This window comes from Panthera pardus, unplaced genomic scaffold (assembly GCF_024362965.1).
Source record: "Panthera pardus isolate Hobbes unplaced genomic scaffold, ASM2436296v1 HiC_scaffold_8, whole genome shotgun sequence".
Taxonomy (NCBI): Eukaryota; Metazoa; Chordata; class Mammalia; order Carnivora; family Felidae; genus Panthera; species Panthera pardus.
Window position 1 is genome coordinate 56,290,760 of NW_026527013.1, and position 15,542 is coordinate 56,306,301.

The window sequence follows — 15,542 nt, forward strand, 5'->3', positions numbered from 1 at the left end:
GTGCTCTGCAGAAAGAAGGTAACGGGCGGACCGAGGGGAGGGGTGTGCGCCATTTTGACAGCATAGCAGGGAGACGCGTGGGCAACACCGGCCCATGTCCTCACTCCACGCAGGCCTTGCTCCTAACGCCTTTGTCCTCACCACAGCCTCGGGCCCGTGCAACCGTGCCATTCTGTCAACAAGGAAAGTGGGGCTCAGAGGGGGTGACGTCCCAGATGTCCCAGGCCCCAGATCACACAACAAGTCAGTAGTGGGCTTCAGACTGAGGACTGACGGCGGACGTGCAGGGTCTGGGGGCGGGGGGGGGCCGGGACCCTTGTCTGCCCATCCTGTCGCTCACAGTATAGGCCCCACACGGCCCTAGCAGTCAGATACCCCATTTCAAGGCCCTGTGGTTTGGAGTGAGGACAGGAAGGGCTGGCCGGGCCCTCTTGTGAGCTCTTCCGGCCGGGCTCTGCTGCTGAGTAGGGTCACAGCCCCCACAGGGTGACTCCATCCCCGGCCTGCTCCAGGAGCCTGGAGCTCTTGCAGGAGGTAATTCTGTTGCATGCGACCTGGGCTCAGGGGTCCAGAATCCCAACCAGGTTCCCTCAGGCCCCACACAAATTTAAATCTCCCGCAGGCCAAGACGAGAAGAGAGGGGAGGGTCTGTGAGGATCCTCTGGGGAACAGAAAGAGCCTAGGCAAGTCCCTTTTCTAGAGTCACGGCCTGGTGATTCTGAGCAGGGGGTAGGAGGGGGCGACTGGAAACCCACAGACATAGGGAAGGCCCAGTGATTGTCCTGTGTCCCTCCTTCCAGCACCCAGAGGGAGTGCTGCACTACACAAATAAGATCATACCACCTCCTGCCTTATACCTTCAATGGCTCCCCACTGCTCTTGGGACAAAGACCCAAATCTTCATCCTGAGGATCAACACCATCACGGTCCCCTACCCCTCCCCAGCTTCATCCCAGCCACACAGCCTCCTTTCCATCGATTTCACTCCCTCCAGCTACAGGGCCTTTGCACGTGCTGCGCCCTCGGCTTGAAGCACTCTCTTCTCTCTGCTTGCCACCTACTGGCCACTCAACAAGCCCTCGTGCTCAAATATTACTTCCCCCAGGAAGCCTTCCCTGATCCCCAGGAGAAGTCAGATCCCCGAGACAGACTCACAGAGCACGCCCACCTCCTTCCTCGGCCCTAGTCATGGCTCAGAATGTCACTGGGTTACCTCCCCCACTAACCCGTAAGCTCCCCAGGAGCAAGGATGGTGCTGGGTTTTGTTCTACACTGTCCATTCAGCATCTGCCACAGCCCATGGACACACGAGGCACTCAGAAATGACAGGGATGAAGACAAGAAGAAACGCAAGGGAACCCTGGATCCACCATTCCCTGCATGTGTGTCCGCAGACGAACTGCCTGATTCCTCTGCTGTGACCTAAGGGGGCGGCAGTGAATATTAAAGGGGTTAATTATCACAGAGTTCTCACGACGGTGCTGGCACAAGTCACAAACACTACAAGGGGTGTGCAATTAATACAGTTATTTGAGTTTACAGTTTCTCTGTTAACCGGAATGTCAAAGCATCCAAGGACGCCTGCCCTGCAGAATCTGGTTACATGAGGGTCCTGAGTAAGGGGCCCCTTTCCTGCCACGTGGTCTGGGGGCCCACAGGGGTTTGGCTGCAGCCTTTTCCCAGGAGGGGGAAACTCCAACTTCCTGAGGGCCACCCTGCCCCTTGGGGCCCAGAAGGGCAGTGGGGAGAAGTCCCTGGCTCCCTCCATCATGCCAGCCCAGTGGCAGAAGGGGAAGGCACTCTCACAAAGCCCCCTGAGTGACAACAGACATCAGACCCCTTCTCCCTGGCCCAGAGAGCCGGGCATGTGGCTTCCATTAGACCACATCTGGACATGCTCAGAGGCAGCCGGGATCCCTGGCACGGCTCCGCCTCAAAGACGAGACCCCCACCCCAGCAGGGCCTGGGGCAATGGCTGGAAACCTCCTTCTCCTGGCCCCAGGGCTGCCATGGCAACATGGCTGGGGGTCATTTCCGGCCCCATGGCCCGCCTCTCAGCCAGCCCCACTGGTGAGCAGGGCAAAGCTACCTCCCCAGCTTCTCCCCACTGAAGGCCCCTCCGTCACTTGGGATGCCCCAGTCCTCTCTCCCCACAGCAGCAGCCAGGGGCCTCTAACGTCCCCACTTCCCAAAGGATGCTCAGTCGGGCACCTGACCCCCACCCATGAGCTGTGTGTCCTCAGTTGCGACCACGAAGAAATCTGTGTGTGTGCTTATCCATTTAATACCCATCTCCGCCATCAGACCTCGGAAGGGAAGAGGCTGTGCCAGCCTTGTTCGCTGGCACACCCCTGGCACAGACAGCGTGCTCCAAAAACATCTGTAGATTGGAGAAGAGAGGGGGGGAAGAACCATGGCTAACAGTTTTAACTACTCAGCAAGCGCTAAGCTCCATGCTGAGCACTGGGCACGCATCAGCTCCCTGAAACCTCAAGACATCCCCATGAAGCAGGGACTTTCCTGCTTACAGATGGAGAAAACGAGACCGGAAACGGCGAGCCGCCTGCCTAAGTTGTACAGGTAGTGGAGCAGAGTGCATGGATTGGTGGGTGACGGTGAGAACACTGGGTGAGACGAGGAGGAAAGACGGACGGGGTGGTGGGAGGCAGGCCGGTCCTTGTTTATCTGGCCAGGGCCAAGCTCCCCCAGCTCCCAGCGTCCCACACCTTCCTTTTCTTGCACACCAAAAAGTGCAGCCGCCTGTCCATGCCCTGATGACTATCCCTGGGCTTTCCATGTGCTGGGCCCTCTGCCAGGACAGCCCTCAGATGGGATAAGGGACACCCAATCAGGGGCCCCTGCCCCCAAGCAGCCCTCCTCAAACGCCACACCCCAAAATCCATCTGAGAAAGCTCAGGGCAGAGAAAAAAAAAAAAAAAAACTAGGGCTCCTCAGAACAAAGAAAGTCTCCAAGATTCCAAAGGCCCAGAACCACAGAGAGGCCTCTGGAGCAAGAGGCAGGGGTGGGGGCGGAGGCTACAACCCAAACACACTGCATGTACCATGCTCCAGCCAGGCCTGCAAGCTCTCCCCGGCTACACATGTACTTCATTACAGCCCCCACCCCACCCCACCCCACCCCACACAGGCTCCCCACATCCTGCAGGCTCAGGGCTGGGTGAGGAGGAGCCCCCCTGAAGCCCACTGCCCTGGGTCCGGCCCACCAACTCCCCCTGTGGGACCTGGAGCCACTCCTCTCTGACCCGCACGTGCTTGGTGCTCAAGAAGAGCCCACCTCCCCGGCGTGTGGGAAGGATCCAACCACGGCAACGGGGCCTGGCACCCGGGGGGTGCTCGGCAAGGGTAAGTTCTGCACCCCACTCGCTATGACCGGGCTGGAAGGAGAGCCATCTGGCTGGGGAGACTGACTGCAGGTCAGGGGAAGCCTGCAGTGTCACCCCCTCGCCGCAGAGGCACAAGCTGTGCACAGTCTATGTCCGACCAGAGCCGCAGTACTTGAGAGCTGTGGGCAGCAGGGTGGGCGTCTGGGAATGCTGCAGAAATCCCAGATCCCTCTCCTCTCTCTCTCTCCCTCTCCCTCTTGCTCGAGAGGAAGAGAGACAGGGGGAGAGCGAGAGGGAGGCCCCCTCGGGCCCCCCGCTCCAAGAAACCTTCCCAGACACCACCCAGGCATCCCTCCCTCACAGCCCCCAGCCTACGGACATGGGCCATAGCGGTCCATTTCTGCCTCCCCAGGGCCCACCAGGGCCTGTTCACAGTGGATGCCTCAAGAAGGCTTATAAGGAACATTTACACAGAACACAATAGGGATTGAACGAGATGCAGACTCTCAGCTATGGGGAGGGATCTCTAGACCATCAGATACCTGCCTAGGGTACCCTCAGAGGTGAGCCAGGGAGCCAGGGAGGGGTGGTGGTGAGGGGATCAGACAAGGCATAAAGATTCAGGGAAAAGCTTCCTGGAGGAGGTGCTGCCTGAGCTGGCTGGGAACAGTGTGAGCAAATGGGTGGAAGAGAGGGAATGTGTCAGTATAAGGTGCTTGTTGGATGGAAGGGGAGCTAGGGTGAGAGAGGGTGACAGGGGGTGGCCAGAAAGCCCCCACCCATTCCCTTTTATTCACCTTATGTTCACAGAGCACCAACAGTGTTGCAGGCCCTGCTGGAGGCCCTCAGGCATAGCAGAGGAGATGACAGATGCGGTCCCTTCACTCGTGGTACTAACATTCCACTAGGGGAGACAACATTAAAGAAACTATATACTATAATGCCAGGTATTTCTAGGAGAAATTCAAGCAGGGTAAGAGAAAGGTGGGGTGCTCTTTTAACTGGTCAAAGAAGGCCTCTCCAGGGAGGTGACCTTGAAAAGAGAGCTTACAAGAAGGAAGGAATGGGAGAACATTTCAAGAGGGGGGAGCAAGTGCAAAGGCCCTGGGGCTAGAAGTTACCTGACAGGGGGTAGGAAGCCAGTGCAGAGTGGGTGAGGGGGAGAGACCCATAGGGACTGAGTGTTTAAGCCCCAGCCACAAATTCATATGTTAAAACCCTAATGGGGATGGTATATGGAGACAGATCCCTGGGGACATAATTAGGCCATGAGGGTAGAGCCCTCAGGATGGGATTAGTGCCTTTCTAAGAGATGCAAGAAAACGCGCCCCTTCTCTAGTGTATCTCAGGTGAGATATACCCTCATCGGCCAGGCAAGGACATAACGAGCAGACAGCCAGCTGCAAACCGGGAAGCAGGCTCTCACCAGACACCAGATCTGCCGGCACCTTGATCTCGGCCTTCCCAGCCTCCAGAACCATGAGAAACAAATACTTGTTGTTTAAGCCCCCTCGTCTGTAGCATTTTTGTTAAGAGCAGCCAGAAGAGACTAAGACAAGGGTGACGGAGAGGTGGTCCAGGAGGTTACACTCCAGACTGGTTACACAGACACTGCCGAGCCTGTGGCCCGAGAGCAAGTGGTGGCTTCTACTCTGAGTAGGTGGGAGCTAGAGCAGAGTGCTGAGCGGAGCAGGGACGAGAATGACAGGTGTGTAGACAGGACCCCTGGCCGAAAGGGGTGGCGACCTGGTACCGGGTTCTCACAAGGGGCCCCAAGAGGCCACATCCCTTCTGCTGCCACCGCGGGACGGAGAACACAGCCCTGCCCAGAGGCTACTGTCAGGGAGGATGTGAGCAATTAGCTGTGTCTGCAAAACTCCCCACTTCCTGCCAGGGCACCTGTGGACCCCACTGGGCCCCGCCTGTCCCTGAGCTAGAACCCTCCTCAGGGACCCTCCAGCCCTGATAAGGTATGCCTAAGAAGCCCTCAACCACAGCCCTAGCAGGCAGCCCAGCGCCTAAGGCAATGGGGACCTCACCCCTACCCACCCACCCCATCCCCAGGAGCAAAGCCAGGGAAGAAAGCTCCATCATGTTAGAGTCCCCGGCCCCGTAGTGTGGGGGCTGGGCTGGCTGCCTCTAGCCTGGCCCCACAGACTCAGCTTCCCCTGCCCCAGGCAAATGTGCAGGGACCTGGGGCACTGAAGGGGCCCTAAGGCTGCCCATCCCTGGGCTGAGTGCTCCTGGAGGAACTAGAAGAGAGTCTTACCTTCAGGGTTACCTCTGGGGACAGAATGGACAGAGTTGGGATCCGTGTCCTCCTCTGGCCGAGAATGGAGCAGGACCGGCGGCTGCCTGGGCGCTTCCTGGGTAGGTGGGACCCAGGCTGCCTCACGAGGAGATGTCGTCAGGATGGTGTGGGTACTGGGCTTCGTCGTGCCCTCAGGAGAGCTCGGTGTGGACTGCGTCGGGGGGACGCTGGCCGCGCTTGACATCAGAATGGGCCCGGCTCCCTCTTGCCCGGCACCGCGGGGAGTGACCTGGGCTTCCGGGATGAGGTTCTCTTCAGGCCCTGCCCTAGCCTCTGCCTTGTCCTCCTGGGCAGGGAGACCAGGCCCAGCTGGGCCTTCAGTGGGCTGGCCATCCAGCTCCCCGGGGCCACCTGCTGCTGGCTGCTCCCTGAAGGTCAGCTCCTCTGTCTGCCCCTGCCCTGCCCCGTGGCTGTCCTCCGTCACTCTCCTGGCTTTGGCTTGCACGGGGGCCGGAGGACCCAGGGCAGCAGCCGCCGTGGGCCTAGGGAGGGCGGCCGGCCAGGGGGTGGCCTGGATGGCGGAGGACGGCTGACTGCCACCTCCCAGAGCGGCTGGGCCCCCTGGGCCCGCCTGGAGCTCTCCCGCCAGGGCTGCTGCAGCTTCCGCCTCGGCCACCTCCTGGTCATAGCTGTAGGGGTCCTCGTAGTGCCTCTCGGGGTCACCCTCCTCAGCATCCGAGAAGTTCCCGGTGGCAGCGGCACCTCCATGGCAACCGGGGAGCTGGTAGCAGATGAGCTCACCCCCGCTGTCGGGACAGTGGCAGGCCCGGCAGGGCGGGAGGTGGACCGTGTGGCCAGCAGCATACTTGCGACCGCCGTGGATGCAGCCCACCTGGCCGCACTGCGGGCAACTGTCGGCCACCAGCACGGCCTCGATGCAGTTGGGGGGCAGCTCCGGGCACAGCATGAACTGGCAGCTGATCTTGCCACCACCAGGCGGACAGGTACACTCGGTGCTGCCGAAGTCCACGAAGTAGGACTGGCCGGCAGGCACCCGGCCACGCACAAAGCCCCCCTGCAGGCAGTCGTAGTACTGGTAGCCTTCACAGGCACAGCCCCGCTGCACACAGGTAGCACAGCAGGCGCCCGGCTCCAGGGCCTCCTCGATGCAGTTCTCCAGCGGCGGGCACTCGACACCCGTGCAGTCCTGCCTCGGGGCCGCCGTGCCGGCACTCGGGCCCAGGGCCAAGGCCACGGCCAGGGCCAGCCAAGCTCCTGCGGGCTCCCAGAGCAGCGCCATGGTCCCACGGCCAGTCCAGATGCCGCCTCAGGATGAACTGCGTCCTCTCCTGCGAGGCCCTGGGGGGAGCAGAAGGAACACCCGTCAGCACACAGGTGGACGGAGCCTCGGCCACCTTCACGCAGGCGTGTGTGCCCCTGGAACACGGCACACCCACGCACACGCTCCCGGTCGCGACTGCTCAGACGCACAGATGGGGGCATCCACAGTCACTCAGGTGCCACAGGTGCTGACGTCCCGTCGCCAACACGGCCCCAACTCAGGGCCGCTGACCCCCCCGCCCTCACCTGCCTTCTGACATATGCCTCCTGAGAGGGAGCCTCCTGCCCACAGTCACACACACACACACACACACACACACACACACACGACCACCCAAAAGATTTCTGTTCTGCAGCCATCCACCCAGCGGCTCGGGCTGCCAGCCAGAGGATGTGGTCAGACAGACGCTGAGCAGCAACAAGCCCCCCCCCAACCAGCCAGCCGAGCCACCCCACCCCGACTGCAGCCCTCAGACCCCAGGGCTCAGGAACACCCCCCAACAGACCTCCTTGGACTACAAGCTTAGCCACAGGAGAGGTTCCTGCCAATGTCCTCAGCTGCCTCAGCAAATGTCACCACCATTCCCAGAATTATCCCCAAAAATTCTGTCCTTCACACCACCCACCCCCACAAGACCTGTCCACTCGCCCCCAGAACAGCTCTCTACCCTCTGCCCTCTTCTCCTCATTTCCCTAGACCTCCCCCACCTCCAGCCTCACCTCCCATCTGCCCTAGGATATGCCCGTCACTCTCCCCGCCCTCCCCAACTCCACTCAGCCCTTTCTCTGCGAAGCCGTGTGACCTGAGAGCAGCTGACCCCAACACGCTGTGGCCCCAAGCCCTGTCGACGCTTCCCTGCTCCGGCAAGGGCAGATCTGCCATCCGGGTGGGAACCGCCCTGACCTTGCCCTCACTCCCAGACATGGGCTCCTTCTCCACCCACCACAGCGACCTAAGCTATTGTTTGCAGTCACTTTGCTAAAACCGGCTGGCTTTCTAAAAACAGGAAGGGGAAGAAATACACAATAAAGTGACATCTCTAGTATTTTAAGTGTTTGTCATTGCAAACCTAAAAATATATAATAATAACTTCTTAGAAGTTTCTGATGGGAGGAGAGAGGAAGCAGAGAGCAGAGCCACCACTGTTTCTAGAAGACGCAGCCTCGTGCTGCCCGCCTCCTGGCTGCGCCCAGGCAGAGCGGGCGGGCAGGGCTGGAGTTCAAGGGTCAGGGGGACAGTGACAGCAACTCAGCAGCACCCAGCACGGCGGAACAAGAAGGTCTGCCTCTGCTGATCAGTCAACCAGAACTGGTGCTGGGTTATGGCTTCATAAGACGGCTTCATGGCCGTTCTGCCCGTGCAGACACTCTGGTGTGGGGAGGCAGGTAATAAACCCACAGCAATTTGGCAGATTACTGAATGCCTGGCAGTAAGAAGCACAATGGAGAAATAAATGACAGAAAGCAAGGAAATGTGACAGGAAGTCACTGGGCTGTGGGAAAGCCTATTTTAACAGGGGTGGTCAGGCAAGGCTTTTCCAAGGAAGTGCCATTTCAGCTGAGGCATGAATCAAAGGAGATGGCCATGTGAATATCTCTGGTGGTAAAGGCATATCTGTTTGTCAGCTGGCCAAATAGCAAGCGCAAAGGGCCCGAGGCAGGACCAGCAGGGGGGAGATGAGGAACAGCAGAGGGCCACCATAGCTCGGCAAATGAGCAAGGATGAGTGTGGGAACAACAGTCAGATCAAGCAGTGCTTCTGGAAGCCTTGGATTGGAGTCTGGAACCATGTGATGGGACTCTTTACTTAAAGGAATTCACCTGGCTGCTGTGTTGAGAACAGGGGAGCTAGACAGGAGCAGGGAGACCAGGGAGAGGGCATGAGATAGCCAGGGTGGTAAGGGAGGGGAAGCAGGAGAGGATGATGGAAAGGGGAATTACTGAGAAGGTAGAACTGACAAGATTTGCTGATGGACTGGATGGGGTGTGACAGGAGAGGAGTCTGGGATGAGCCAAGGTTTTGGTCTGAGCCCCTGGAAGGATGGAGCTGTGGCTTCCTGAGGCAGAGAAAGCTGTCAAAGGAGGGCCTGGTGGGGGGGGATGCAGCCCAGTTTGAGCCATGCCAAGTTTGAGAAGCCCAAGGAAAGCCCAAAAGATGGCAAAGACACCGACAGACATCCCCACCCCGACCCGAGCTGAGAAGCCATCTCAGAAGGCGGGTGGCTCCGTAACGTGCGACTAGGAATGGGCCATGGGAAGACCCGGGGCCTGTGATCCCCACTGACCAGGGGCATGGCCCTCTACCTGGAGATGGTGGGGCACAAAGGCCCCAAAGCAGCCCTTGAGTCCACTGTCAACAGTGTCATTTAAGGAAGGAAATCTTCGCAGACCAAGACTAAAACCCTCTTCCCACCTCTACCCCAATCACACAAACAACACATCCCCCAGGGGCAAACATTCCCACCACCGGCTGGCAGCCTTCTCCCAGACCTTCTCCCAGAGGAACTTTGGTCCCAGCCAGCCCTGCCACACTCCACCCACCCCACCTCACTTTCTCCCACGAGCTGGTCCCCTAGTTCCTCTCGGCCCCCTGGGTGCCCTGGCCCTTGATCCCCCCAAGCATTACATTCTGCCCACACCTAGGTGATTCCAGATCTTGGGTTCACCCATCACTCCCACCCCAGGCCCAGGGGAACCATAAAGAACATCAGGCCCTGACTTTGTGTTCTCATTTGCTGTGCAACCCTGAGCAAGGCCCTCGCCCTCTCTGAGCCATTTGTATATAGTGAAGAGGCTCCATCACACCTTAGGTCACAGCAGGGGGCCCACAGGTGCTGGTTAGCCGAAAGTGTGTTTTGTTTGTCCCACACAGTGGGTTTTCGGTTTTAAATTAGTTACTAGCATTTACAAATTAGAAATGTTCATGTGAAAATTCAGGTGGGAAGGGAAGGGAAGGGGCGGGGAGGGAAGGGACGGGGGGGGGGGGGGGGGGGGAAGGAAATCCAGGTTTCTGACTCTTCCTGAAAACCACCAAGCCCTGGCCACCCTCAGATGTCACACAGGGTATGAGCTCCTATAGTCTCCGTGGCCTCATCACTCACATACATGTGGTTGGGTGTGCTTGAATTCAAGGTCCCCCAAGGTCTGCCCCTAAACTGGAAACCTCACGGTCATTCTATGATCTCCAGCTGAGAGAATGGAAGCCTGGGGCCCTCTACACACTGCTCAGAGCCTCCTGGTGCCGTCTGAAGGTTGCGTGCCCACCTTTGAGAAGGGTCCACAGGTGAAAAGCTTTTCTCCGTTCAAGGATGGACCAAGCTGCTAGGGGAAGGGGTGAGCCCCCTGTCCCTGGAGATAGGCAAGCAGGGCTGGAAACACACAGGTGAGAAGTAGGAGGCCACAATCTCCACACTGCTGGTTCTCACATTCAAACATGTCTCTCCTGGAGACTCCAGCTGCTGTTTTCCCACGGCCCCCACAGCAAGTGGCCCCCTTAATGTCTGGCTTCTGCCGACACCCCCTCCCTCCAATCTAAAAAGAAGAGCCACGAGAGGAGGGGCTGAGAAAGGGAGCCTGACCTCCCTGCAGGGGGGAGCCCCAGCAGCCAGACTGTGGTCACAAACAAAGAGCCTAGAGCCAGGCTGCCCAGTGCCTGCAGGCTGGGTCACACACTCCCAAGGTGGGAACTTATTAAGGGCCAGGGAAATGCAAAGCAAAACTCACAGATCAGACTGGCAAAGCTGGCAAGTGTTTGCACATTAGTAACAAGAAAATCGTTATTATTATAATGCTAGTTGGCCTAAGTGACCACTGGAGCAGACACCCTGGAGAGTGACCTACATGCCATCAGGCCCACGTGGGCACGCACTGCGGTCTTGCAGTGTTCTGCCGCCAGCAAACCATCTAAAGAAATCTGCAGCAGGTCCACAGGCCCACGGTCGTCACCGGGTATTCATCCCGTGGTTGGTGGGGATACCACAGCAGGTGCAGGCCACTGTGCCAGTTACCTGTCCCTAGATCCACTCCCCTACCCTTATCCACCCTGCTCTGCACCTGGGAGGCTGACCTCTTCAGACTGGAGGTTCCTGCATCCTTCAACAGCAGCCAGAGGGAAGGAGAGAGAGAGCAGGGAATCTATTCCCCATCTCCATCCCTTCTTCCCTCCAGGGCAGGGGTTTGGTCACAACTCCAGTTGGGTGACCCTGCTGGGTTCTGAGAGCTGCCTCTCCCCTACCCCTGCAGGCCCTGGGGCTCCAAGGACTCCCCACCCACAGCCATGACTCCAAGAACTGCCCCAACCCTGCCCACACCTCTGTTCTAGGTCTCCTCATTAACCACTCCTCTGGTAAACCGTGTGAGCCCCACCCCCACCCCGTTTCCGGCTAGGACCCTGACAGACACACACCCACAAAGACCCTACAGAACTCTAAGTCAATGATTTGGTGTGCATAGAGCAACAAGGATGGACCTTAAAAACAGAACACTAAATGGAAAAGGTAAGAAAAAGCACAAGCCAGCCCGACACCGTTCATGCGGAGTAAAAATACACCCGCCCAAGGTAAAATACACCATTTGCAAAACGCAGGCAAACAGAAACGCACTGAGCAGAACTGGATGTCTGCCATAGTGGGGAAATGGAATGGCGTGGGGAGCAAAGATAATGGGAATAAACCAACCAATAAAATAAAAGCGGGACCCTGCAGAGACCAAGATAATAGTGTGTTATTATTGAGGAGTATAATTAACTTAACTATTAGTGCCTGAGGTCTAGCTGAATAAACAAAAAGAATCCCACGTCCTAACTGGGCCCGCTCTACAAGCAGGAACCCCACCAGCCTCAGGGAGGGTTCAGTGGGGGGGTCCTTCCTGCACCCAGCTCCAGGGTGGGGCACAGTCCCATGACCACACTCAGCCAAATCCACAAAGCTTATCCCCTCTCCACTGTGACTGGTTGAGGGATGGGCCTGGGAACACCAGTGAGACTCAGAACCCCAACTCCTCCCATAGGGGAATGGCAGTGGGGATGCAGGGCCGCCTGGATGAGGCCCGGCGGCTTCCACCTGGGTCTCTGAGGGCACTGGGCCACCAGGGAAGAGGTGTGACCACCCTGCCAGCGAGACCACATGAGCCCAAGATCCATCCCCCCTGGTCACAGCACTGGGCGTGTGAGTCCACTCTGGATGCTCCCCATCAGCCCAGAGGCCAGGTGAACACCACTAATGTCCCCAACTGATGCCATGTGGAGCTGAATAAAGGGCCAAGGCAGCCTGAATTCCTGAGCAAATTCCATGCTGCTGTTGTTGTTGCTTTCCTCTGCCAAGGGTCGGGGTCGCTGGTGATGCAGGGACAGGTAACCAGAACGACTGGGATCTAAGCAATGAGCAGCAGATGATCCAGAGGGGGGACACCCCACGGGACAAATGCCCCCTGCCTGTTCGGCACATAGGAAAAGCAGAGAGAGGAAACAGACCTGAGATAGAGCAGTCCAATTTGTGTGGGGTCCTGATCGGCCCCAGGTGTGAACTAACCACATGAGAAAGACATTCAGCTACTTGAGGGGTTGCAAGGACAGAGTAAGGAGCAGCCCATCATTCTGTGAGGTGTGATGGCTGGCACACGCTGGCATTTTTTAAAGATGAATACTTCACCTTTTTTATTAATACTTAATTTGGTCATTGTGTCTGTAATGTGCCCTAATATATTTCAGCATGAACAAAGGTCAAAAGCAAAATGGCAAAATGTTCACAACCGTGAGATCTAGGTGATGGGTGTCTGGTGTCCTTTCGGGTCTCTTCTGTTTCCGTTTGCCACTCTCTACAACGAAGAGCCACAGTGGATGTGTAGGGGGGACTGAAGGCCAGGAAGCCACCGACACTCACATCCGGGAGTGTGTCCCGCTCAGGGGGGGTGACTCTTTGACTCCCTGAACTGGAGATCCCAGAGCGGCCTCCAGGCAGGACCAGCGGGGGGTGGGGGGGGTCGCAGTCACGGTCTGGGCTGCCACAGCTTCCGTCTTTGTTGATCAGACACCTGCTGTGGGTGGGGCCAGTGGGCATTCTGCTGTAGCCTGGGTCAGGTTCTCATGGGTGGGGGTGGGTGCACACTCAGGAAGGATCCCTTCCCAGGGAGCATCCCCCAAGATAGGTGGCTAAGCGCACTGTGTGGAGACATGCCTGCTCTCTCACCACCCCTCGCAGGGTTCCAGGGGCTGGCAGCATCAGGAAGGGAAGTCCCTGGCACAGCGGAGTCAGAGGTGCCCTGGGTGCTCGTCAAACCTCAGCTACCCTCCCTCGCTCTGTCTGCAAGCTCCTCTCTCTGCTGCCCTCACTGCTGCTGCTCCCAAACTCAAACACACATCTCTGCAGCACCTCCTACAGCTCCCATCCACAGCAGGCCCAGATGAGAATGGTCTGGGCCGGCCAGGCCACCCTGGTGTCCCCCAGATGGCCCTGGGAGACACCGATTCATCGCCAGGGCCGTTATCAAAAGCGGGGTCTGGCTCTATACAGCGTCAAATCACAAGATAAGGAAATGCTTCCTTTCGCCCGTTCTCTGATCCTTCTGGTCTCGACAAGAGCAGGCTTGCCAAAGCCAGCAAATAAAAGCATGAGACATGCAGTCACAGTGGAACTTCAGATAAGCAACGCGTAATTGTTTAGCACAAGTATGTCTTGTCTATCTTATTCATCGTCTATCTGAAATTCCAATTTAACTGGGCATCCCACATTTTTACCAGGAACCCCAGACAGAAAGAAAAGCCCAGGTTGGTGCTGGTATGGCTTCAAAACTTTTTAAATATTTACAGGGGGTTCTCTCTTTTTACACAAGAGACAGCTATATGAAAACAATGGGACTTTCAAGCACCTGGGGATGACAGAAGGGAAATAAACACACAAGACACTTGTAGACTCACCAGTTACAAACATGAGTCATCAGGACCACCTGGCCCTGCTCCTTCCAGAAGCCCGGCCCACACAGCTGCCCCCTGCGCCCCCCCCCCCCCGCCCCCCACAAGTCCAGCCAGAGAGGGTCACAAACCAGCCGTCTGCTCACCGTCCACGTTCGGGGGCCCGTGTGTGCTTTTGAAATTAGTTGCTGATGTTATAACATTTCAGTGTCATTAATGTATAATGAACTTAATGATAACATTTAAAACCAGAACACTTTGGGGGAACCTGGGTGGCTCGGTTGGTTGAGCGTCTGACTCTTGGTTTCAGCTCAGGTCACGATCTCACAGTTGCAAGATTGAGCCCCACGTCAGGCTCTACACTGAGCGTGGAGCCTGCTTGGGATTCTCTGTCTGTCTGTCTGTCTCTCTCAAAATAAATAGATAAACATTTAAAAAAAAAAAAATAAGACTTTGCACTGAAACTAGACCCCCAACTTTTCCAAGAAAACCAGAAGGTAGGACCTGACAGCAGGGTGTCTCTGGTCCACGGCAGGTCCACAGTCATTCCCCGTTGGCATCAGTGGATTCCCTGGTTCCTCTCTATCCCCTCGGACCCTCCTGGGCCTCGGGCTTCTCTTGTCCACACCCAAAGGATGGAGGCCCAGAGGAGGTGGGAATTCCTGCTCCCTCCTGCCCGGGGTCACCTCCTGAAAGTCCTGGTCTCCTGGGTTAGGACCCACCTCTTCTCTAAGTGGCAGACAGTGGGGATTTTGCCCCTTGCAAGGATCCCCCTACTGTCCAGATGGCGTAGTAGGCCACAGTATGTCAATCCTAGCAGATTCCGACAGCATCTCAGTCGTACAAGATATACAACCACAGCGGGGAATGTGGGAGTTACAAGCTGTCTTTCACGGAGACCCCCAGAAGCAGAGCCTGACATGGGTTCTCATGCATGTGACTGAGTGGGGGACAACTCTTGGAAGAAAGGGAAGGGACAGAGGGGACAACACTGGGCAAAGATGTGCTACTGCTAGAGTCAGGCACCAGCCTGGTCCCTGGGGAGCCTTGTAGTGCGACTGGCTCCCCAGGGCTCATCCCACTCAGGGACCTCAGTCAGTCACTGGCCAAGGGCCACAGTAGGTCGAAGGGGGAAGGATAACTTGCCGGGCATGCAGTGGGAGGCAAGACCTGTGGGCCAAGGATGAGGATCTGGAGAAGGATGCAGGTGGGAGCCACTAGCAGCCAATACCTGGGGCAGCTGGGGGATGAGTGTGCCCCCAGGTGACAGGGACCAGACAGGGCACCAGCAATGGCCACAGCGTCTCACACACACACACACACGCACACACACACACACACACACACACACACACATGCACACACACCAGGCAGAGGCAGATAAAATAGTACAGTCCTACAAAGTGTCCCAACACCTACTTTTAATTTAGAATTCAGTCTGAGATCACCCCAAGCTCAGAAAGGTGAGAAATAATGTACTGAAACATCATTTGCATACCCACGTTCATTGCAGAATTATTCACAACAGCCGAACGGGAGAAGCAGGCCAGGTGTCCATCAACCGATGAGTGGATAAATAAAATATAGTCTCTATATACAATGGAATACTACTTGGCCTTAAAAAGGAAGTTTTGACACAAGTCACAACACGGATGAACATTGCACTAAGTGAAATAAGCAGGCACGACGGGATAAATAC

At 57.2% G+C, this 15,542-nt stretch overlaps 1 protein-coding gene across 1 annotated transcript in view; it reads right to left on the minus strand.

Annotated features, from left to right (window-relative positions):
* The window catches only part of FBLN2 (fibulin 2), an 89,204-nt gene that overhangs the window by 54,222 nt on the left and 19,440 nt on the right, over positions 1 to 15,542 (minus strand). Inside the window, exon 2 of the mRNA XM_053898596.1 lies at positions 5,614 to 6,954. Coding sequence (XP_053754571.1) covers positions 5,614 to 6,895 — 1,282 coding nt within the window. The 5' untranslated portion in view covers positions 6,896 to 6,954. The remainder of the gene's footprint in view (positions 1 to 5,613; positions 6,955 to 15,542) is intronic.